We start from the raw sequence: 26,861 nt of genomic DNA, 5'->3' as shown, positions 1-26,861 counted from the left end.
CTTCACAGAACTAACTTTTTCAGATCTTAAGATCAATTGTTCACTTCTTGTGAAGGTAAACAGAAAGGACAACCTGTGTCAAAACAGACTATTTCCAAATGGCTGTCTAAAGCTATTACCTTTTGTTATAATCACTGAGACAAAACTATTCCAGGTAGGCTCAAGGCCTCTGTACATACTTTTACAAAGCGCTATAAGCTTGATTGCAAGTGAGGCTTTGCTATGAGGGGCTCCTGGACTCTTCTTCTTCTATCCCCAAAATGTAGAAAGCTAGGGTTATCTACCCATATAGCTAAAGTTACTGCAGCAATGATCAATATGAGGAACATAGTACAGCTGTATATGTAAACATACTGTAACAGTAAATGTTCATATGATAACTGCTGCAGTAGCCAATGCCTACCTCCATCCCACTTGTTTTTTGGTGATTTGTATGCCTGGTTGGGGACATTTTTTGTTGTTATTTTTAGCATTGTCATTTCAGGGTTTACCCTCCCTCTCTATGTTGGCAGGAAAGCTCTGAAGGGCTTGTCATCAAAACTTGTCTTTTAGTCAGCTCAGCTGAAGCTGTCTGACAGTTTGGATGTGTGAAAGGTGCCCTGAAGCTTTGGAAGCTGGCCAGCTGTTATATCTTTGGCAGGATATAACCCCATATAGCTAAGGCTACTGCAGCAGTTATCATTTGGGCATCTACTATTATGGAAAGTTTACTTACACAACTATACTTTACATTTTCAGAATGAATTATTTCATTCCTTAAAACTTTTTTGAAACAGCTATTCATTTATTCATTCAGTTAGTCATTCATTCACTCATTCTCCAATTACTGATTTAGTGCAATATGGGGTAATGGAGAAGCCACTAGCTGACTGTGTTTTGCACATTATAACTGAGTTTAATTAGGTACCTTTGAGCTCCTCTGTGGCTGATACAGCAGAGTTATATTTGTCTTACTAGATAAACTGTAGAAACAGAGCTTAGTATTTCTTACACAGTTTAGGTTCACATTAAGTAATTTAACTGTATTAGTTAAATTATATAGTTGGGGGTTGGGGGGGCACTGCCCCCCACATAGGATAGTATGGGGGGTATAGACCCCCACCTAGTTTGGCTATATATTGTCTTTTGGAACAAGTCTGGCACTGGTGTTGTAAGTATGCATGTCTATGGTTTAAAATGTATTGTTTTGAAGCTTTCGGTGAAATAGAATACAAAACCAAACTAGCTGGGTGGCTACGCCCCCCACACCCCTCAATGTGGGGGACTGTACCCCCAACACCCCCCTAACTACATATACTAACTCCAGGATCACACTAAAGTGGGGAAAAGGGCATATAGCTTTTACTTGCCTAACAGTATTCTACACAGTGACAGTGCTTCACTTGAGTGAAATAAGATTTTGGTGAAATGAGTTTTCAGTAATTTGAGCTTTCAGAGATTTGGTCAGGGTGAATTCAAATGCAGTGAAATGAGCTTTCAATGAAACAAAGTAGATGTAGACCCCCTAGGATACCAGAGGTCAAGAGGAATGAATAAACCAATTGGGAGTACATGTTTGATAGTCACCAGGGGAATAGTGCCAAAAAATAATTTAACATTTTTATTTGGAAAATGCTGTTAAGTAGTTAAGCTAGTTACGCTGTCTAGACAGAATTTGACACAAAGTAACTAGTTCAGTCTTCCAGTTAGTGAAGTAGTACATCAGATCACTGTAACAATGGATCACTGAAAAAAGCTCAACTCAAAATTAGCCACCATAAAGTCAAATATAAAGTTACAGACAGAAACGTATTTTAAGATTACAAAAAATATAATTATAGAAATTTCACTTTAGTTCCATATCCTTCCAGAATTTGACTGATAATTAGCAGACTGTATTAGGTCCAAAATGACACAAATGGGTGCAATTCCATGAATACAATGCAGGTAACTGGGAGCATCAGCCTCAAGGCTATGATGTTGCATATAACAAGTGAAAAAAGGTACATGATGTATCTAATACATCAGCAGGGGAAACATAAATACTCTGATATTAATGCAAACCTTACCAGTTATTTAGAACCACAAAAAACAATGTAATTCGAAATGTACAAGTTTACGAGATCAAAGCAGAAGTCCTGAAATATAATGCCAAAATACTGGCATTTCCCATCTCCACATCATTTTCTCTGCTCTCAATCAATCTTTGACAGACATGACCCCCCCCAACAACAATTAGACATAATTGTACATCTTTTGCAGCCTCCCAAACAGCTTATCCAGTGGGTTAATACTAACATGCCTAACTAGGTGCATTACAAAAAGGAAGTAACAAAACTCTAATAACATCTACCCTAGCCACCAAAGTATTCACTTTCCCACCACATATTCAATTCACTTTCCCACCACATATTCAACATACTAATTACTTTACCTAACAACTCCACCACCCCCCACCCTCGTGTCTCTCAAGGAGAGATAAACCTTCAGCCCTAAAATATGTCCCCCTCCAAGAGAGCATGGAAGTTCTTACCCCTACATACTCTTTCTTCCCATCCTAACAATCAGTGACTTCTTTCAAAGTTTCAATACAGTTCCAACACTAGTTATTTCTGACATCCTCTGAAAGATAAATACAATCATCCAAGAACAGATAAAAGCTATTTTTCCCCCCCTCTTAAGTATAAACTACCTCAAACTCTGGCCCCGGTTCCTCTGTCACTAAATGATATAAAGTGGAAGAAAGGAGGCAACTCTGGTGAGTACCTCTCCTGGATAGTATCACTCATGACCTCCTAACATTTACCAGAATACACTCAGATTTATAAAATGCATTTACCTCATAACAAAGTGAGTCTCACCTATCACCCATTCTAAAACTTCAAATAAGTAAAAGCTTTTTGTATATCCATGAAAATAATTCCCATCATTCCTTGACTATACTTTCCATCCATTCAGAATGTCCAGCAACAGTTTCAGTGATCTATAGAGGAGTGATTCTACCTTGACAACCCCTGTATGGTTATCCCCTACCAACGTAGGTAACACCTCCTACAGCTGTGTGACTAACTACTGCATAAATTTCTGCATCAGTGGTATAAGTGAAATCTGGGAAAATTTTGCTGGATCATCCTGTTTTCCATTTCCTTTGGCTATGACCACCAATGTAGCCACCGCCAGAGAATGAAGCATTTTCCTACATCTAACATCCTATTAAACAAGCCTGCCATAACATTCATCAGATCTAATTCTCAATGGGGAACTTCTCTGTTTCCCCCACCTTTCACCTCATTGTAAGCTGTATAGCTTCTAACATCTCCGTTAGCATTATTTCCTTATGTAGATTCAGTTTCTCCTACTCCATTATTACCTCTACCCCTCTATTCCTGACCCCCTCTGTTGACACCACCCTGTATAATTTTCCATATAACACCCCACAATTTCCTTAATGTGTCTGCTTGCACTCACTCTGCTCTGTTCTTATTTCTTTTACTCAACCTGCTTATCTTGATCTTTCAGCTTCCACATAAATAACACAGATTCCACCTCACTTCCACTCAATGCCCATTCCCCTCTGCTGGCTAATTCTGCCTCAGTCTACAGTTCTTCTAGTAACTTAATATTCCCTTTTTAGCCCGCATTTCTGATTATTATCCACTTCCAGTCCACCCCCACCCTCATCTGAAACTCAACAATCTGATTCTCCAGTTCCTCAATTTTACCATCTGTCACCTTTCTTTTTGCTCCAGAACATGGCATAATTCTGCCCTTCCATGTTGCTTTATTGCATTTCCATTTCCACTTCCCCACACCGTCCCCTACCTTCTGATATTATTTACCACCTGAAATGTTTAATCTCCTCTGCATGCTTTTTATACTTGCATTCCACCTGTAACACTTTGAATTTTCACCTCCATTTTCCAATTCATTTTATCAGGACATGACCGGATTAGCCCCAGTCTTGAACTTCCATCTCTTCTGCCATTTGCCTGTGTACTAATTACCTACTCAATCAATTTGTCTGCCTTATTTCATTCATTGAGAAGGTAAAACCTCTCGTTTCTCTCCAGATATCTACCAAATCTAGGTCCTCCATTCCTTGTCCTAAGACCTTTTGACTCATCCTATGAAAATCTACTGTTCCCAACAAATGATCTCTCTCTGGGTCCAACACCATGTTAAACTCCTGAGAAATAACTCTGTTACCCTTTCTTAGTAATTTCTTTACAGCTATCATCCAGTCCTGTAAGCACTCAAATTAGGCTTGGAAACATCAAGTCCTCTTCCTTTCCAAAAAAAAAAATCTCCATTTATCAGCATAAACTTTTTCTTTGTACTAGGCCTCCTGGCCTCCCAAAATAACTTAAAAAAAAACTGTGAAAAGAGAGAACCTCTCCAGACAGAATAAAAAACAGAATATGCCAGGCTGTTAGATGCAGAGACTGACATTGAGAGAAAGTTGCCCCCTCCTGAGACAAAAAGGGAATCAGAAAAGGGAGACAAGCCCAAGGCTCTGCACTAAACTCCCCTCCTCAGTAGTGGTGTGGGGTGTTGTGTTACTGGTCTATCAGATGGATGGATGGGCTGTCTGGTCTGTCTGTCCTTCAAGAGAACCTTGGGGAGAAAGAGGTAGAGTACAATGCTCATTGCTAAAGTAGAGAGAGGTATGCACCTTCTACCCCCATCTGTCAAAGCTCTAGCTTTCTTATCTAGAGGAACCGGATTCTTTACAACAGAAGCCTAACACCCCTAGGGCCCCTACTTTCTGGAGTATGCTCCTACTTTCAGACTCTTATATTATTATTTATGAGCCTCAGGTACTATATAACCTATGTCGGTTTAACTGGTGCAGGAGGCATAGAATCTGGGATTAAATGAGGCTCGAAAAAAAACAAAAAGAACAACATCAAAACAGGAGGTATAGCCAAGGGTCTATCTATGCTGTGGTAAAACAAGAACAAGATACTCTCTTTATCCTGTCTGTAATCCTGTCCTTCTTCCTTAAAATGTTCCCTCAGAGAGTGTAAGGAAAATGAAAATGAAAAATCACCTCTGGAGGGAAGCAGAAGGAGTGGAATCCTCTGCGTCGAAATCCGAATATTAGGAAAAAAATCTTGAGAGTTCTGCAGAAGAGACTCAGAATCATCTGAGGCCTGCTCCCAAACAACCAACTCTGGCTCTACCTGGGCCTCTTATCAGGAGGGGCATGGAACCTCTAATTAAAAGTAATCAAATCTTCTGCCATTTTAAGCATATAGCAACTTAGGCCTGAACCCTGAGAACTAACACCAGCACATCTGAAAGAGACCTGAACCTGTTCCTTAGAGGAGCCCTAGAAACAGTAGCAGAAGGCCTAACCCCTTAAGCAGGAAGGGAGAATAGTAGCCTGAGGAGCCTTCAGCCTGACCCCTGCTCTCTAGGCCACACATCCTGTCAAAATCAAACTTTTCCTCACTCATAGCTAGAAACTTCAGCCTGTTCCACTGTCCCTGTTAGAGGACTGCAGAAAGTACGACGAATCGAGTCGCCTAGATATCACAGATTTGTCTTCTACAGATTTGTTGCTACCGCTCCTTCAGGATATGGAAGCCGATTAGGATGCGAAAGACTATTATAGATGGCAATTAGCCAAGATCTAGCCTCGCTTATTAAACCTGCTTATTAACCCTAGCACAACTAGCTCACACAACTCGGTCCCCGCGGTCCACAACAAGGAATAAGGAGGATGGTAATATCAGCTAGGTATCTGCCCACATCATAAAGCAATTCACCCACACTGACAATGGTGAAAATTGCTCTAGAGGCAGAGAAAAACAAAAACTGAAAAAAGAAAAACAAAAACAAATGTACCGGTCTGAAACTTGACTCTAAATGTCAGATCGAAAGCGAAAACTTACAGAAAGCTTTCAAAAACCCTGACCATGTCGCGGCTGCATCGGACCATGCTGCAAATACTCTGAATAAGACTGAGGATGCCGCTTGATGTCAGGGCCTACGGTATGAATGACGGCAGGGCTGGTATTAGACTGACCGAGGACTACCCACTACTTATTCGGAAGGACGCTGCGAATGAGAAACACCTCCTTTCTAACTTTATTTGGACTATATTAAGAAATTATAGCAACATCATGCCTGCCCTCTCTCACCAATCTTCAATCTGGCAGTTAGTACAGAGGATTACGATTACAAGTTGTTAAACTGCTTCCTCAAAATCCATTTGTCTATTGTGAGCAAGTCAATTAATCAGACCTGGGACAATTAAGAAATTGGGCTAGGACCTAAATTTTCTCCTGGACTAAATGCCTAGTAAGTACCTATGAACTTATCCTCCCTTCCCCACTTCACATTTAGAAGATGTCCAGCCCCTGTCCATCTTGCCTCCTTTCTAACATGTGACCCCAATAAAAAATTGCATTTCTTTTGCAACTACCAAACCTCTTTGGCCATCATCTTCATTGCATGTGAGAAGGCTATATCATCCCTTTCTCTACTGATTTCCCCAACACTCAGCCCCACATAATTGGTTCATTTCTCTCCTTTGCATTCTATATCCATACTTTAAGACTCTTCTCACTATAATTTGGACCCCCATTTGACATTCATCTGAAGCTATGGCCATTTGAATTCTTTTAACAGCTATAAAGTATTTGCATGATGCCGATACATTTCAGATAGATATGCTGTATATCATTACTGATTCATTAGGTTCTAAAAAGTGATTTATTCTGTATTTAAACATGTTTTTACAGCCGGTGTGATAACTAAAAATGCAAATGATTTTAGTTTGACAAGAAAATTTGTACTGGAGGCACATAAGCATTCTGATACAAATGTCGATCACTTAAATGTCTTGATCAAACAGAAGGGTAAATGTAATGTTTTGATCCCAACCAGTGAAATTCTGATGCCTAGTTAATGATCTTCTTAGGTATGAGGTCCTAAAATCAGACTTCCCCACTGTGAATGGTCACAGACACTGTCAGAGATTTCCTTGAAATGTCTCCTGGATTTGGATGTGCTAATCTTTCATTAGACATTAAAATGAGGTCAATATAGCCAGAACCAAGTTTAGCATAACAATGAAAAATGCTGATTGTCTCATGGTTTACATTTCACTCAGAAAAAGCAAGTTTTCTAAAAAGAAGTTTGAAATGCTTTTAAAAAGTGAAGTAATTATCAGTTGTAACGTTATGCTTATGTGTGAGAAACTCAAAAGTGTGACAGATGAGGACTCTGGATATGTTTTATTAATTCAAGAGTGTTTTTTATGAGACCATCATTTGACTGCTACTGTTCTGTATCAATGGTTAGTTTAAAGCAATCAAACCATTACCTTCTAGTTTCATATACTAGGGTATGAGGCAAATATTTCAGTCAGTGCCCCAGAATGCTATATCTTCTACTACAGCAATCACCCAAAATCACTTGACGTAAAAATAATCTGTCACTCCAGCTCATTGTAAGGGCAAATAGAGTGACAAAAGTAAATGCACAAAGTAGGCAGCATGAAAACACTTCCTTTATGGTAATCTAGGAATAGACAATCACTCTGGTTGAAAAAAAGGATATCCTCCTTATTCACAAAGCCTACTTTGTCTGTAATGATTAGTGGTGAAGACCCATAGACACAGGCAATAAGGAAATTGCATACCTTGCTGCAGGGATGTATACTCCATATGATGAGTTTACTCCACCTGAAAAAAAGAGAAACAATGGATATGCATTATACATGCACAGAGATAGATCCTCAAGTCTATATGTCTGCTTCACTGTATTCATTATATTTCTAAAAGTAATGTCTAAACATTATGTGACTACCATGTAATTTAAATGGGATCCCTTAGTATTTTATTATGTAATTAGTGATTTGAACTTTACTTAAGTTCATTTCAATATTCAAACAACTGATTTTATTTTTCTTTACTAAGTCTACAGTGATCCTGAAATGGTATTTCCCTTGGTTTCTACCACATGAATGCATTTATAGAAGAATACTCACCATAACCATAGAAATCTTTGAAAGATTTCTGAAGGGGGTCCAGTTATATGGCTTACTCAGCCTTCTTTCTTCTGCATTTGATTAAATTAGTCTCAGCAGCCGTGTCTGCATACCTACATTCATTTGAACTTATTGCTAGTATCCCCTGTATTCTGGTTAAAGGACTGACTCTTTAGATGAGACGTTCAGCTGAGGTCTCATTTGCCTGAGTTGCTGGGAGGTTAGATGAGTATTAAAGTTCCTGTTGCTTTTTATTATTATTTAGGGCTTCAGCAAGCAATGTTAATGAGTACTATTAGGCAGAAGTCTCAGGATGGATTCTTCAAATAAAATTATTTCATACATTACTTGTGTGCAAGTTAATATAGAAAAATATAACTGTGTTCTTTTGAACAATTTTCATATGTCATGCTATACCTACTTCTGTGCAAGTTGGGATAAGAAAAGCATAACCTTGCTTTGTTGATAGTCAGGCTATGATGTGAACAATGGTATTGTTAGGGGCACATGATATAAACATTAGAACAGAAACATTCTAGAGACACACAAATAGAGTTCTCCTAAGCATATTACACTATGTCCAAATCCTTTTGAATAAGACATTGTAAGACCTAAAAAAAACTTATTGGACGTGAGAGTGTGAGAAGTATCAGTCAGAGGAGAGGAAGGTTACAGAAGGGTGGGACACACTGAGATGTCATTTATATGGATAAAAATACTGTATAATGTAACAGCTAAGGAGTGTGAAATGATTTGGAGAATATTCCAAAGGAGCCACCTAAGTTGAGCTATTGTGGACTGTTGATGCTTGTACTTTTTGTGCATAAATCCAGGCATTAGCCTGCTACTGTTTAAGTTCATTTTTGTGATTCTCAAGATGCTGTTGTGTTTGTGAATAAACCTGCTTGCTCCAGCACGACTTTGTTTCTAAAAGATTTGCTTCAGATCAACAGTTTTGATCTACATACAGTAATGGAAATATTTCTGATGATGCTGACTATAAAAAGATGGTCCTGTTTAAGATTCACTAAGTACAGCAAGGATAGATGATGAAATATTAAACTTACTTTTCATTGGCTCTGATCATTTATGACATCTACAACATTTTGTGAGCACCAAAGCACACAAAAATCAGGTGACTATTCTATTGTCCTACAGTGGCTGCTGTGGCTCCAAAGTGGGGCCTCTGGTTATGTATTTTAGATAACGATTACAATCTTCTGACACAGTTACCTTTCTATTTAAGGGACTTATGGTATGTGGTGGAATTATCTAAATACAGAATTACTGAAAATGAATCTTTATTGGCCAGTGTCAGTATCACTTCTTTATACATCTCAACTACAAGGCATTCAATATACAAGATAATATCTTGCCTATTCTGGTATTTTTTTTTCACTTGAGAAATTAAGCTGCCTGTGCAACCTGCTGAACTTAGTTTCATGTAATTAGTTTTTTTTCTTTTCCCTAACAACCATGACAAATAAAACAAAGGATTTTCCACAAGTGCTTCCTTAGCTCCAACTTTCACAGATTAGCTTTTGGACTTATGGGATCAAGAAACGTTAATACAAAGTCACTTTTTTCAAATGCTATACTGACAATCTGGTCTTTATTTTGGGTGGCTTCAAACAGCAATTCAGAGAGACATTTTTATTTGAATGGAATGCAAGCATTGTGTACCACTTGCAATGATAGCAGGTCTTTTGGAATATGGCCCCCGGTGTAATATGGAGAGAAGTCACTCACACTGAGAACATGTCTTTTGGAATCAGGGCAGACGTGCACTGAAAGCAACTCTTGGAATCTGACCCATAATCCTCAGTAGTAACTTTCAGACTTTTTTTTATTGTAGTTGGTCATAAATGTTATAAACTGATTTTAACTTTATTTCTGCTTAAGAGATATCTCTATAAGCAGCCTTCAATTGTAAGAAGACACTCTATTTTTATTTAAGAACCTGGTGGGGTATACTTGACATTAGAAGTATTCACTCAACTAAACTTCATCACTGGATGTGAATAACATCAAGTGTAACAGCACACCATTCCACCAAAAATAACCAGTATCAATATTCAAAACCACAAAACATACTATGGCTATCCTAAATACTCATAATATTCAACTTTATTTAATAATATGAACTAGCATATCAGAATTATGCCTTCAAAAGGTTCTAAACTCATAATATACAAATTAAGTACTTCTGTACTCTTCATTCTTCACAACTTTTTCAGGCTACTTGAATACTACCTCTTACCACTCTCTTTCCTTGCACCTTCTTCCCTCTGCAGCACACTGACTTTTTCACAATCTTTCTCATATGCCACCTTTAAACCTTATTCTTCTTTCCTCTTTTCCTTTCTACAGAAGATCTAAAACATCTTCAGACAAACCTAAAATCTGTTTCTCTCGCTAATAACTTTATCTGAATTTTAAAGCTTTAACCCAGTCTTCTGAGTTGTGCTACACTTATTTTAATTCTCATGTTTCATTTTTGATAGCATACTGTTCAGCCTATTGATATTGTCTGTACTCTATTGCTTTCATGGGGCATGTATCTCCAGGCTTCTACTGGAAAAGGGGCTTGAAGCTTAATCAGATTATCCTGCTAGCCAAATGCAATAAATAATTAAATGCATACATTTGTCCATTCAATTTGGATTCATAAAAGGTGCTTCAAAAATTGGGTTACTTGTAATGAGCCAATAAAAGCTCACAAGAAACTCTACCTACACAGAAACCCATTCATTAGTTACCATAAAACCCTTACTATGACAATAATAATAACTATAACAATAAATATTTCATTAATAATTCATTATTTATACCTTTTGGCTACAACATTTTTTCAACAACTTTTTATTTGATTGTATATCCAAAATTTAACAATATGAACAAATAAAACATAAAAGTAGAAATGACAAAATAATTATATACAATCATCCACGGCAAAGTTCAATATAAATTATATGTAACATTATATTTGTCTAATAAAACTTGTAATTTCTGCCAGGTTAGTTTCTTATGAGTTGAATTAGATGTTCTGATAACAATAGTTTGCATTTCTTTTTTACACACACATTTAGCTAAACTGGCTACAACATTTGATATGTAAAAATATACCAGGCTTCTTTCCATAAAAGCATATCCGATACATTATTATATAAATTCCCAACCCAAAGCTAATGCACAATAAAAAAAATCTTTAATCATATTCTGAGGAATTAAATGCTTTGGAAATGAACAGCTAATAGACTTTCCTGAGTTATGTTTTTAACGTCTCTAATATATTATTTTATGCTCAAAATGGACATTTTGTTTGTCCAATATAAAATAAACTGCAAGGGAAATTAAATCAATACACCACCTCCTTTTGATAATCCAAGATACGTGGTGGTTTAAAACTGTGCCCATTAATCTCTAGACTGTTTAATCTCTTGACCATCATTGTTATCTCCATACTTGCATACACTACCGCCTTTAAACATAGTCCCTTCCTTTCTCTTAATACTTTTTTTCAAATGTCTATCAACTTCCTCAATGAAGGGCCAAAGCAAATAAAATACACCTCAGTTGTGTTTGGATAAACACTACAACTTCGAACAACTAACCTACATGAAACATCAGCTCCCCCTTTAACTTTCCCAAAGATGCCATTACATTTCCTTCATTATAGCCTCTTTATAAAACTCACATACTAGAGCATTAACCGCTCTTTGAAATTTCTTTTCCTCTGAGCACAAATGTTGGGCATATAGAACTCTCCATGGGGTAATGAATCCACTAAATGAGGAACATCATCAGACACATGAAGTAAATAACTAGTGGAAGTAGGCTTCCTATATAATATAGTCTGAACTCCAACATTTCATATAAAAGCCTAACATCTAAATACTTAATGACTGTATAGAATAAGTAAACATAATACCAAGATCATTATTTTCCATTTTACCAAAAAAAAAGTCTAAAAAATGTTTTTCAGCACCTTTGCTAATGAAAAGCAGATCAATGCCCTACACTTGTTTATAAACATCTCCACTGAAATAAAATAATTGCTAAATAAAATGTCACCAATGTATCAACTGCCAAGTAGTTTTAATATTAACTATTATTTGTATTGCTGTTATTATTATTACTGTTATTCTCATTATGACTGTAGTTATAACAATGATTTTATAACAACTAATTAGTGAGTTTCAGTTAAGGTATGTCATTTGATTACTTTTTATTTTTTACTGACTCCTTGCAAATTACCCAAATTTATATGCAAATGTTCTGGCTATAAGTGAATGGTTAAATGAGATGTTTTAGAACCTTTTAAATGCATGATATTGAGGTGCTAGTTTGTATAATTAAATTACAGGAATTAAGTGACATTTCTCCCTCCCATAAGGAAAAACAATAGACTACAGGGAAGACTGGTACTTGTGAGCAACAAAGCTGCTTGCTGAGACTCAAAAAATCAGGGAAAAAAGAACCATGCACTGTAGACAAATTCATTTGAGACTTCAGAGTGGTCAAGCAATTATAACTTATGCAGACATCAAAACTTCTTTATTGAAAAACAATAGATGAGCGGTTTCACCCTTAAAAGAGCTTCATCAGATCTGAAATACACACACACACACACACACACACACACACACATTTACAGTATATATATATATATATATATATATATATATATATATATATATATAGACATAGACACATACACAAATATATGTGTGCTTGTGTGTGTGTGTGTGTGTGTATAAACATAAACATATATGCACAGCATGCAAATATATTTACCAAGCTGATTGTTATAAGTTTACTCATTGCAACATTACCATTAAAGTTCTAGGTAGCTTCAATTGTCATAGCACCAATATTGTTTATTTGTCTTTCTGCACACAATGTCACAATTTAAACACTGACAAAACATGTAGAAATTTATCTAAACGGATCAAGGAACACACTAGAGCAATAAATCATATATATATATATATATATATATATATATATATATATATATATATATGTATACACATACACACACACATACACACACGTACACACATACACACACACACACACACACACACACACACACACACACACACACACACACACACACGTGTATACAGTGGATATAAAAAGTGTACACATCCATGTTAAAATGCCAGGTTTTTCTGATATAAAAAAATGAGACCACAATAAATAATTTCAAAACTTTTCCCACCTTTAATGTGACCTATAACCTGGGTGTATTGGATGTATGCTTGGGGTCATTGTTGTGGTGAAAGGTGAAATTCCTCTTCATCTTTAGCTTTCTAGCAGACGCCTGAAGGTTTTGGGTCAAAAGTGACTGGTATCTGGAATTGTTCATAATTCCCTCTACCTTGACTAAAGCCCCAATTTCCAGCTGAAGAAAAGCAACTCCAAAGCATGATACTGCCACCACCATGCTTCACCATGGGGATGGTGTTCTTTTGGTGATGCGAAGTCTTGTTTTTCCTCCAAACATACCTTTTGGAATTATAGCCATAAGGTTCAACCTTGGTCTCATCAGACCAAAATACATTTTCTCACATGCTTTTGGGAAACTTGACGTATTATTTTGCAAATTTTAGCCAGGCCTGGATGTTTTTCTGTGTAAGAAAAGGCTTCCATTTTGCAACCCTATCCCATAATCCAGACATATGGAGAATATGCGAGATTGTTGTCACATGTAGGAAACAACTAGTACTTGCCAGAAATTCCTGCAGCTCTTTCAGTGTTGCTGTAGGTCTCTTGGCATCCTCCCTGACCAGTTTTCGTCTTGTCTTTTCATCAATTTTGGAGGGACATCCAGTTAAGTTCTTTGTAATGTCACTGCTGTCCCATATTTTCTCCACGCTTTGATGATTGTCTTCACCATGTTCCCCAGGTATATCCAATGCTGTGGAAATTTTTTTGTACCCTTCTCCTGACTGATGAATAAGATCCCTTTGATACTTTGTAAGCTCTCTGCGAACCATGGCTTTTGCTGTAGCAAGCAACTGAGTAAATGTCAGGAAAATCCTACTAGGACAATTGAACTTTATTTGGGGTTAATCAGAGTCTCTTTAATTGATGGCAGGTGTGTACCCAAGAAGAGTGAATGCTGTAATTAAATCAAAACATGCTTCAACAGAGTATTACACAGAGGTGTGTACACTTTTTATATCCATTATATATAAAAATGCTTTTTATCAAGTCCGGCACAATCCATTTTTCGATAGGCATTACAAGGGCCATTGTACTGGGGACATACCAGGTTATACATTAATGTATTATGAAAATGCTTTTACATCTCACACATTGTTTTTTATAACATCCACAATAACAGATTCATGATTATTTTGAAGTCAGTCACACATGCAGCATCCACATAGTTTACTTGTATCACATTCCATTAGTCAGCAGGTATATAACTGTCAGGCAGCAAAACATGATATCACAATTAATCCATTTGGTTAATTTTTGGGGTGGGGGGTATGACACATGCACAGAAGCATAATGCACCCAATAGAGTGCAAGGAGATACAAAAACATCTACTTTTAACACCAGCAGCTATAATAATAACTATAGCATTCCAAAGCAAGGACTGTAATGAAAGGCAAAAGGAAAAAGAACGCCATTGGATGTCTCAGAACATTTCTAATGTTAGCTGCATCCCTGAATAATGGTACATCTAGCTCAAAAGGAGGCAACATTTGGAGCACTGAAATGTCAAATCTGGGAGTAAATATTTACAGTAGAGTGAAAAATGGTGACACTTTTGGGGTATGGTATAACTATGACAACTCTACTTAAGGCATTATTGCTAGTCATAAATCCAAAGCATTTCTACCTTTTGATAGCTAGTATATACATAAACTAAAACGTTGAATAATGCACACAATACATGATACTATAAACTCCCACAGCAGGTAACCTTTGTATGTTTAAAACTAAAATAAAAAGAACTGATTCAGTTTCTAACTCCAGTTTTACATTACCTGATGGTGGATTGTGTACCACATTATAATTTGGGTTCATAACAGCATACACAGGTGGTTGTTGCTGGAAAACTGATATAATTTCTTGTACAAGGCCCAGGAGATTTGATGATGGCTACAAAATGAAGCAGAATGCACTTAGAATTCTTACAAAGAAATATGCATATTTTCTGAGTTACAACATATACTCGATACAGCATCAGGGGCAAGCATTAATTGCCATTAATTAATTGCCATTGTCTGTCCATCTCCATCTGTCTATCGATCTATCTAGCCATCTTCTTTTTAAAATCAGATTTGCTAAGACTTACTAGGAAACTTACACAAGAATACCAACACTGGAATACAAATATCACCCACTTAACTTTGTCAAAAAAGTTAGCACCACCTACACCCCTACCACTTTTAAAACCAAACATGCCCACATACTACCAACTTCTTTAATGTGCCTAGTCTTCAGCAAGGTAGAAAGTGTTAGATATCACTAGTCTTAAATCATGTAGAAATAAGTTACATCTGATCATGAAAAAGATAAAAGATGCTGAGAATTTAAAGCTATGGAATGGTTAAGTATTATATTTTCTTTATAACTAACAACCATTAATTCCTGAAAAACTAAGAAGGCTGTCTAACATTAGCCCTGGAGAGTGTGGGAAAGTTACAAAAGAAAAAATATTCAAGCTAAACATCAGGGTAATCAAAATTAAAATAACTTTCAGTACATGGTTAAATGGCGCAGCACAGAATGTAATAGTCTGAATTTCCATCCAGGTCATCATTGACTTGCTGAGTTAGTTTGTATGTGGCCAAGCATAAGTGGTCGATGTGGAAGCATAAGGATGGGAGGTTGGCATAATGGTTAAGGTGTTTGCCTTACAGACACAAGGTACGGGGTTTGATTCTCACAGGGGCTAATTGGCTAGGCTTAAAATGGCCCATAAGGGCAATTAGTTTAGTACTAACCTATGTCTAGGAAAGGAATGTGGATTATTTAAAGGGGGAGTTCCCCTTTTGCCATTGTTGTGCATAAGTTTGGGAGGACAAGGGAGAGAAAGGCTGCTTGGCCCCTATGAAAATGAGTTATTTTATTGTCATTTAGGTAATGCGTGTTTTTGACCTTTTGAGACCGAGGTGTTTTTTTTTTTTAATCAAATAAGCATCTACATTTTATAGCTGAAGCATTAGTTGGTATTAATGGCTGAAACTGCTTGGCTGTCATCTTGCTGTAGCTGGTTACGTTTAATTGCATGTTGCTAGCTGTTTTTATGCTATTCCAGCGATGACAGGGTTTTACTATAGTGTTACTCATTTTATGGTACAGTTTTTGATGTTGCAGTTGCTATTATAGCCAATGTTTAATACAGATGACTGCAAAGTGATATCCTGATTATACAGATTTTGATACATTATGCCATTTTTAACTTTATGTCAGAAAGTCTGCAGTTTAAGACCTATTGCTTTCTTGAATGTCTTATATGTAAGACAGAGATCTCTTTCTAAGCCTATGCCCTTCTGAGTCAATGTAGCTATCTTCTGATGTAGCATTAAGATGTCATTGACTTGGCATCTTTCTAGATGTCACTGGGCAAAGTTAAAGGGAGACTGAGCCTCAGCTAGAAATGAATAGGGTAGGCAGCTTACAGTGAAGGTTACATGCTGTCACTTTTGGAAGTGTTATTCTTGAGACAGGAATAATTCCCATCTCCGACAGGCTTTCTGGGAATGACTGTGTTATCTGCAAGTGGTAGACAAGACCTGTAGTTTGGTATAATCAATGACTTAACACATGATTATGACCTAAAATCAAACAACAACAACGCCACCAAGGATCCAACAATGATTAAAACGATAAAATTTAATGGAAATTGAGTGCTTTCATCCCACTATAGGGACTTTATCAGAATAAAATCAAATACACAGACCACAGATTTTATACTGTTAGCCAAATAAACCTGTTGGTTCTTACAGATGTAATAAAATAATTGGTAATTTAATGGAATAGTCTTAAAGACGCACTATAAAATTTCAAGTCAGAAATATTAAAAACTTAAAACCTAAAAAAGCATGCTTTCAGTTAAAACTTTCTCAAATAAGTGGCATATAGCTGCAGTTTGCCAGCCCTAATATTCAGTACTGGGGTTATTGAAATATGTTTGTTTAACCCTGGGGGGAAATTCTAGGCTGGCACATAAGTTCCCTACTGGGTGCCATCCTTTCCAGTCACCCCCTGGGGCTGATGTTGATAATTTACAAAATCCTAAAGGAAAACTGTTTGAACTCGGAACAACTAATGGAATGTTTGTATAAGGCATGATGATTTGCAATATCATAAGTGTGTTCATAAATGCATGTTTTAAGTGCTCTTTTATTCTTGCCAATGTAATATGCTGGACAGTGATCATACTTTGCCAAATATACCACTCTAGTTGTTCCACAATTCCCTTTCTGGAAAACTACCTTGCTGTCAAGTATATTTTCAAACACCAGGGTTTGTATCTTAATAATGTATGAACACTTTATTACAGCCACAAGGGTTTGTCCCCCTAACTATACATGAAGTCTAAGGCATTTTATTTTCAAGCAATTGTTTAAAATTCTTTGTGGTTTCCAAATGAAGATAGGTCAAGCCCCTACCATATCATGTATGTCCTTATTAACTTTTAAAATATTCTAGTTTCACTTGACAATGTCCCTAATCTCACTGGAAAACTGATTATGTTCTATGATAAGTGCTTTTTCATATTTGACCTTCTGTGTGTTATCAGGTATTTTACTGAGACCTAATCCTAATAAAGACTTAAATTTCACCTCCCCAACCATTAAACACTTCTTTGATCAGGTTGTGGACTAAATTCTCTGGATATGACCTCACTATAAACGTTTGTTTGAGTTTAACCAATTCATCCCACACCTCCTCATGTTGGGATGTCATCCTTGCAATCCATATTGCCTGGCCTTTTACCAAACTTTCCTTAAGAATGTAAAGATGGCAACTAGAGCATTGTAAGCAGGTGTGGAAAAAGGTTTCTTTTCTATAAATATTAAGACTTAAATCCCAGTGCTGTGTTTGATATGACGGTATCAAGATAGTTGATCCTTTCCCTGTTCCAATTGTAGCTGAACTTTAAATAGTCTGTGGTGCTGTTTAAATATTCCAGAAATGAATGAATTTCCCCCTCTGTGTCATCCCACAGGGTAAAGACATCATCAAGGAATCTCTTTTATGTGTATAGTTAGTTTATTTAAGTGACTACAAACTCTGTAATGTCTTAATGTACAGGTGGAGATTCTTAGAAAACCTAATATTGAATATGTGTTGATACCCCCACCCTAATAGGTCAATGTTGGCAAAAACGGAGGCACAGGCTGTGCCCATGGCAACACCTCTTGTTTGTTTAAAGTACTCCCCTTCAAAGAAAATAAACTTATTGTCTAATATTAAAGACATAAATTCCACCACTAAGGAAACTTTGTCATTTGGTAGGGAAGAAAAACTGTGAAGTGTGATGTGAAACAGTTCCAGTCCTTCATTCTTGGGAAACACAGTAAATACATCAATGATATTGATTGTCAAAAATATTAATTAATTTTATATAAAATGTTCTTTATATGTCCCAGGAAGTCCCGTGAATCTTTGATAAGGTAGGGGGTTAGTTCTATGATAGCTTTCACCAATTTATCTACTAAAACTGGCAGAGGATAGGTTTTTGATCCCCGTGATGAAACTACTGGCCTGAAAGGGTGCTTAACTACATCCTTATGGTTTTTGGGATTTCAAAGATTGCAGGAATAATTGGCTTTGGTTTTAACAAGACTTTGAAGGTCTCCACATCTATTTGCCAATCTAATATATATTCCTCTAGATATGAGTCAATTCTCTGGTATGCGATAATCTGTTTTTTAGATATGGGAGTGCATGTATTAGTGTTGTGTAAGATGTCCGCCACAACATTGGAATAATCCTGCACTTCAAACAGTACACCACCACCCCCTTTGGAGGTTTCATAATTCACATGTTCCTGTCATGTCTAAGTATTTCTAAAAGTTCTTCTTCTTTCTTGGTGAGGTTGTGGAGTGCCCTTTTGCTCTGGGAATACATATTGTACATGTCCTTCATAACTGCTTTTTTAAGCAGTTGTATAATAGGGTGGAGGGGTGGATTGAATATACTATATTTTGTGGGTAAACACCTGTTTTGTGACATAGCTGATATGACATCGCTATTTATTTTATTGTGAGAAAATACATTACAATTAAATTTCCTAGTGAATAGTTATAATTCAACCAATAAATCTGCTGTCAGCATCTCTTGTAGGAACAACTTTGAAACCTTTTAAAGACAAAGTGAAGTGATCTCTTGTAATGGGGGGAATGCGTGTAGTTATAAATCTTGAAGCCTTTATATGAACAAATAACACCATCATAACCAGTGGTTATCTCCACTTGTGATAATTCTTCTGGGGAGATCGGTAAGGTAATTGCTGTGGGTATTGCCCTGAATCTAATACTTGTTTTAACTGACTCGCTAGTCTCTACGAGCATCTCGGTAACTGAAAATCCTGGGGCTCAGTGGAAAAATAATTCAACTCTACTATAGTTCAACCTTGTTCCCCACCCAAGTTGGGCCTGTGGGTCCCTGGGGACAAAATCACATCTGAATCAAACACCACACCTTTTTAACAGACTTGGAGGGATTCACCTGTGGAATGGAATAAGCTATTTTATTCTGATACTGTTTTAAATCCCTCTCATTGTGTGCTGTTTCTTTAAAAAAATGCTACTACACCTTTTGTCTACTTTATTAAAGATTTTCTCATAAAAAGTCTTATATTCTGAAAACAGTAAATCGTTCAATATTTGTGGAGTAACACTTTCAAGTTCTGAATTTAAATACCTTAAGCAGACTCATTGTACTTGATTATCATCTGAACCAAATCAAAACCACAGTTATCAAAAAAACTAATAAAATCAGCCAACATCTATTCATTATAATTTAAACAAAAAGCAAATTTTTACAGCTTCATATAGTCTAGGGTGGCACATCTCAGGTCATTTAAACCCTCATGAATTATAACTGAATCATACTAGTACTTGTGGTCCAATGATCTGAGTGCGTGTGTAATGTGGCAGATCCTGGTCCCTGATAAACAACTGACTGTGACTTTCTCCTTACTCACCTAGTGAGGGGGACATTAGTGTGTCTCAGAATGGAGTTTCCAATTACCAGAATGTTGGATTATGTGGTAGCTTGCCTTATGGGCTTAGAAGAAGAGGCTCCATGACATCTGGCTGTGGATTCGTAAGGTTACATTTAAGTGCCTCAGTATATGTTGGTCTATGTGTATGCTTTGAATTGCATGTGATAGGTGCAGTGTGTGTACTCCTGACAGCTCTATTGACATTAGGAGTGCTTTTATGTGAGACGTTTGCCTCTACTGATGTGTAAATACATCTTTCACATACCATATCAGTTTGTTTGAGAATTAGTGGGTTGTCAGTAAACATGAGGCAATTGCCACACTGCATATGGATGCCCATCCACCATGCTGGTAATGGAGCTAGGGGGAACTTCATATCTATGGCAACATGCCCTTTTTTATTGATTAGATGGTTGTGTTGAGAATATATACAGTAGGAGTATCTGGTTTGCACCTCTGGTGGCAGTGCTTGTCACTGCAAACTAGTTGCCCTATGTGCAACTAGGTATTGGTGAAAATTCAAGGGTGCTTTTACAGGAAAGGTGTCAGTTCAAGTTGTCTGTGTCTATACAGATCACTACTAAACACCTGAGGGGAAAATAATAAGCAGACCCTAATGATTTATGGATGAAATGTTTAGGAAGATATTCTGAAGTTAGGTTGTGCAGTATCTACTCAATAACCACAAAAGAAGAAAACCACTACGAATAGTTTCCAAACGCCTAGATGTCACCAATAAGTGAACTGAAATACTCTGTGCTTAAAAAGTTTTTATTACATAAAAAACAAGAAACATTAAGCGCTTTCACCCATCACAATGTGGGCTTCTTCAGAACCAAACCTTTTTAAGCACGGAGTATTTCGGTTCACTTATTGGTGACATCTAGGCGTTCAGTATCTACTCAAGCAGAACTTATTGAAAAGAAAGAGTCACATGTGTAAACAATGATGAAAAGAAGGATTCAACTGATTGGCTACTGCCTGACTACTACTAGTGTTGGTCTTACCACAGCTTCATGCTGCTGGGATACAATGCAACTTTTCTTCTTCTGTCACCATAAGCAAAACAGTAGCATCAATCCCAAGAAGATAAGCATGCCACAGGCTCTATGGTGCTCAACAGTCTTATTCCAGATGATGCAGTGGCCTGTAGGCTTATTATATCCTTTTTCTGGAAGATGCCTTGAATAGCAACCAGACACTCAGGAAAGTCCCACATAGACACTCACTGCCAATCAGAGACAGTCAGGAATTAGTACATGCTGCTCCTTCTCTCATCAAGAGCAAAACATATGCACAAATTCCAATCTGGCACTTATGAATCAGTTATCATGCTTTCTGGTGATCAGCACTCTCCAGGAAGTAATGACCCAAAACTCGTCTCTCACCAGGAGCAAAACAGAAGCACTAATCCCAAGATGACTAGTGAGAGACAGAATGTGAGCTCTCCAATAATTGGTAGCCATGGACTAGATGTTGCAGATTTTATAGGTAAGATGAAACAAGTGGGTTAGTATCCTAAGAGTTGCAGTGTGCATTAAGCAGTTAGATATGAAAGGGGGGGGGGGTAACTCAAGCTTTAGCAATCTAAATGGAAAATACACTAGTTTTAAAAGAGCAAGACAGATTGGAGGGATTTGAGAACTTCCTATTTTGTCTGTATGGAATGACCAATAAATTTAAAGGAACTGATTTCACAAAATGATAATTTTGTGCTTACTGACACTAGACAATGCAAGAGGAGAGGAAAGGAAATATGTGGTCAAATTAACATGAGGGGCAGGCAACTACATAATCAGTTGAGTTTAAAAACATGTTCCTAAAAATACCTAAGCCAAAAAAGTGAATCTAACTCAAAAATCTTTAGTACTACAAGAGCGTGAGTCATATCATCATATGAAGTGAAATCATATGGCATATGACTTAATACAACCTTTCCTTCAAAGATTCATAGGTAAGTATTAGGCTAGCTGCCCTTGAAGGCCATTTTAAGCCTAGCCAATTTTCTTTTTGTGCTCAAAATAACCTTTTCCATTTGGCTATAGATTAGACTTAGCCATCCCATGGTTGATAATTATATATTACCCCTAATGAGAATAACTGGGATCATACCATAGATAATTTTAGGGGACCCATGCATGGCATAAAGCACCTGCCATTAGTAGTACAGGGGGCAGTCCTGGGCTAAGTGTTCTGTTTCCCATCCATAGAACAAAGTGATAATTGAAAATGGACAGCGATTAATATTTTTTTATGTGTCTGTTCCACAGCAAAGGTATCTTTGGTAAAATATACCTGTCCAAACCATGACTTGCTGATGTGTAGTAAATCCATCAGTAATGGGTTGGAGGATGCCTTTTATACCAGACATAGGTCACCTTTTAGTCTGTAGGATACCAAGTAGTATGTGAGGGCTGGACAGATGCATGCTAAAGGGGGGGGATTTTATATTCAATGGCAATCTTAATGAGTAAAGGGGGGGAGGCAATGACATCTCTAGATCTAGACACAATCCCTTTGTACATGTTGGTCAAAAGGTAGGTTACTGTCCACACAAGTTACCAAATCCCAAACAAGTTATTCCACTTGACCTTGTCACATCTTTCTCCCCTTTTCTTCATTTACCCCTATTTTGTCCTATCACCTGTCCTCTAACTTCTGTCTCCTCTTCTTACTTATGCTGCTCCTTCCGTCTTTTTACCCCTTCCCTTCTTAGTTCATATCTTACCAGTCTCCCCTGTACTCTGACTTCTGGATCCCTTGAATTATTACTTTCCTTCATTGCCATTACCTCCTACTTACTTCACTGTCGTTTTCTTATATCGAGAATTTTTTCTCTTTAATTAAAAAATTACAATAAAATATGTTTTTGAAAGTACTTTTTCAAATAATTCAAGTAGAGCTATTCTCTAACAGACACTGCTGAAAAGGGGCAATTAACAGATAGAAATAAACACATACATTTAAGTGTGTGTGAGATATATATATATATATATATATATATACACACACACACACACACACACACATATATATGGGTTCCTATTATATAATCGAAGATGCATTCCATCGAATGCATCTTGATCGAACTTGAAAGCACGAAACAGCAGAATAGTGAAACGGCATATAAGCGATTTCTTTCATTGGGAAAGAAATTGCTTGGCTGCCTCCATTACTTTGCAGTTTTCATCACTGTAGTGCAATCTCGGAGTTGGTATATTTAAGTAGGGCGGGTGTGGGGGGGGGGGCATAGCCCCCACCCCCACTTTATGTAATGTTTTAAAGTTTTTTTATTTTTTTTGTGGAACAGCGATATTTTTCTCCTGGGGAAAAATAATCGCTGTTCTAAGTGTTCGGGATTGTAAGCTTTCGCTTACATGGGGTCGATAAATCAGCATTCGCTTTTTTTTTTTAATGTTTGCTGATTTAATATAGACCTATATATATATATATATATATATATATATATATATATATATATATATATATGTATGTATGTATGTATATGGATTCACTTTATAATTTTGAAATACTGAAATACTGAATTTCAGTATTTCGAAATCATAAAGTCGAACGTCTATAATCCCGAAAGCACACAATTTCGAAACACACATACACACCATACACCACACAACACAAACAAAAAAACCTACACTACATGTATTAGCAAGGCAAGCCTCCCACACCCCTATATACTAACTCTGAGATCGCAAAGACACAAAAAGGAAACACACACCCACACAATTCACAGTCCCTCGCACACACACAAACATCACACATATAAATACATCAACACATCCAACACTTACACACATTCAGACACACTCAAACTCCCACACAAAACCCTTAAAAAACACATACTTACCTTCAGTTGCACCTACATCCATACACGACACAAACCATGATACACTCCCAACATGCCATGTACCGTAAGCCATAACCACAAATTCAAGATATTCAAATTTGCGATTATGCACTTCCACGATTTTGAGTCTTCGACTTTATGATTTCGAAATACTGAAATTCGGTATTTCAGTATTTAGAAATTATAAAGTGAACCCATATATATATATATATATATATATATATATATATATATATATATATATGGTTACCTATCAAAACATCTACTCTTTATAATGTCTAAACTCAAAACATCAAGACCATAACATCTAAACCTCAAAACATCTAAAACTCAAAACATCAAATCTCAAAACAGTGAAAACTACAAAGCAACTATAAATAACATCCCACAGAGTTTTTACTATGTTTATGCAGGGGGGCAAGCCCCTCTGCACCCATCATGTGGGACCACAGTAAATTAAATATACCAACTCCAAGGTCACACTACAGTGGGGGAAAAAGTTAATTTCCTAACTCCACTGTAGTGCGACCTTGGAGTTGGTAGCAAACAGTGTGTGAGATGTTATTCATAGTTGCTTTGTTGTTTTCAATGAATTTAGATGTTTTGAAGTTTAGATGTTGTGAAGAGTAGATGTTTTAATAGGTAACTATATATATATAGATATATCTATATATCTATATGTATATATATATATATATATATATATATATATATATATATATATATATATCTATATATATATATATCTATATATCTATATATATATATCTATATATCTATATATATATATATATATATATATATCTATATATATATATATCTATATATATATATATATATATATATATATATATATATATATATATATATATATATATATATATATATATATATATATATATATATATACACACACCATCCCCATGTGCAAAAGTTGGGAAAGGGGGGTTGTGTATAAATAATATATATACACATATATATACATATATATATATATATATATATATATATATATATATACACACACACACACACACACATATAGATATATTGTGTGTATGTGTCTGTGTGTGGTATGCATTTATTTATTTTTATAGTTTGTTAATAGGATGAGTGAGCTGGTCTGAAGCCCTTTTTCAGTCACTTCACAGGTTATGAGACAAATATAAACACATATAACACACACATGGATAGTATACAACAACTGTAACACATATTCATTACAAGAGGTAACACACATAGAATAATAAGATTTAATATGACATGCCATAAGCCACTCAGTTTTTAATTATACAGTGTAATTGCTAATTTTGATAAAATTACAGAAATTTAAGTATTGAGTTTTGTATGAATGGCAGTTTGGCAGGAAAGACAAATAAGTAACATTAATATTTATCTGATTATCTATCTGATAGCTGGGGACTGCTCTGCTGTCCCTTTACAGCATGACCCAAGCTCAGATAGCAGCAAATACAGTATTTCTAGTGTACTCTCAAGACACAGACAATTAGATTTCTGACACATGTTGATTACATCATTTATCATTTACCATATATATCTGCAACATCCAGTTGTTGCACCATCCCATAATAGATAGATATCATACACTAATATATTATAAAACTTTAAAAGTGAGGAGAAAGAGTGATTATTAAATACAACTGCTGACTCTCAATCTGCTAATACTAAGTTGGCATATGTAAAAGCACAGGGGGTACCCATCGCAACCCCCCATTTTTGCCAGTAGATGTCCTTGCCAAAAGTAAATATGTTGTTTTCTAGGACTAATTCTGATAATATACCTATAACATCTATTTTATCAACATCAAAATCACCGTTACTGCTCAAAAATGTTTTCACTGCATTAATTCCATATCTATTAGGAATCACCGTGAATAAACTATGAACATCCAATGTGACTATCATGCTTCATATTCCTTCATCCAAGCTATTTGTGTATTCTGACAAAATGCAGAGAAAATGGCTCGTATCCTTGATAACAGCTGGCACTCTGAATAATACTTGCTTCAACTGCTGATCTAAACATAAGGAGATAGGTTCAGTAGCCCAACCATTTCCCGAATGAGATTCTGTTTTGATTGGCTGTGAGGATTTTTTAAAATTAATCTTTGTTTGTTGTTAAAATAGATCTGAAGAAAGGTAGTCATTACCTGAAAGCACTCATCTTATTTAATTTTTTGAGGATTTATTGTTATTGTTTTTATTATTATTATTATTATTACTATTAAAATTTACGTTCATACCCACATTTTGGTGACCACACGAGTTTATTTCAGGGATTGTAGATTTTATTCTACTGTGTAGTTCTTTGGCTGCCTATTGTGCCAAATCTATCCCAATATGAAAAAAGGACTACTCATAGGTGTCATTGAGTAAAGCCAGTTCTGTCTAGCTGATGAACACATTTTCAAAGACAAGATTAAGTTCCAGGAAAATGACACCTATGAGTAGTCCTTTTTCATATCTGTATAGATTTGGCTAGTTAAAGTTCCATTAGTAGCAGTGGTCTGTTAGCGTAGTGTTTTCTTTAGAACTCTTTGTATTAGAACATTGCTTTATTTACTCTTATTCTCATTGTTAGTTGTGTCTTTCGGCTTTTCCCGGTTAGGGGTCGCCACAGCGGAACTCCGGTCCGCTAATGATTGGCAGTAGATTTTTACATGCCGAGTTGCCAGCTCTGACGCACAACCTTCAATGAAGGTACGCCCATTCACGCATGTTTCCACAAAGAAGACTGTCTAGCTGAGAATCGAACAAGACAATGTCATACTGTGAGGCGACAACGCTACCG

The 26,861-nt window shown here is 36.3% G+C and overlaps 1 protein-coding gene across 1 annotated transcript in view; it reads right to left on the bottom strand.

Annotated features, from left to right (window-relative positions):
- LOC122816158 (tumor susceptibility gene 101 protein-like) overlaps window positions 1-26,861 on the bottom strand; it is a 444,433-nt gene that overhangs the window by 67,566 nt on the left and 350,006 nt on the right. The window contains exons 5-6 of the mRNA XM_044088912.1: window positions 14,987-15,101; window positions 7,631-7,673 (exon numbers count right to left, since the gene is read on the bottom strand). Of these exons, the coding sequence (XP_043944847.1) occupies window positions 7,631-7,673; window positions 14,987-15,101 (158 nt within the window). The remainder of the gene's footprint in view (window positions 1-7,630; window positions 7,674-14,986; window positions 15,102-26,861) is intronic.

This window comes from Protopterus annectens, chromosome 12.part0 (genome assembly GCF_019279795.1).
Source record: "Protopterus annectens isolate FY-2018-M chromosome 12.part0, PAN1.0, whole genome shotgun sequence".
In the NCBI taxonomy this organism is placed as follows: domain Eukaryota; kingdom Metazoa; phylum Chordata; order Ceratodontiformes; family Protopteridae; genus Protopterus; species Protopterus annectens.
Note: the sequence above shows the minus strand (reverse complement) of the source record. Positions and strands in the feature narration are given on the sequence as shown.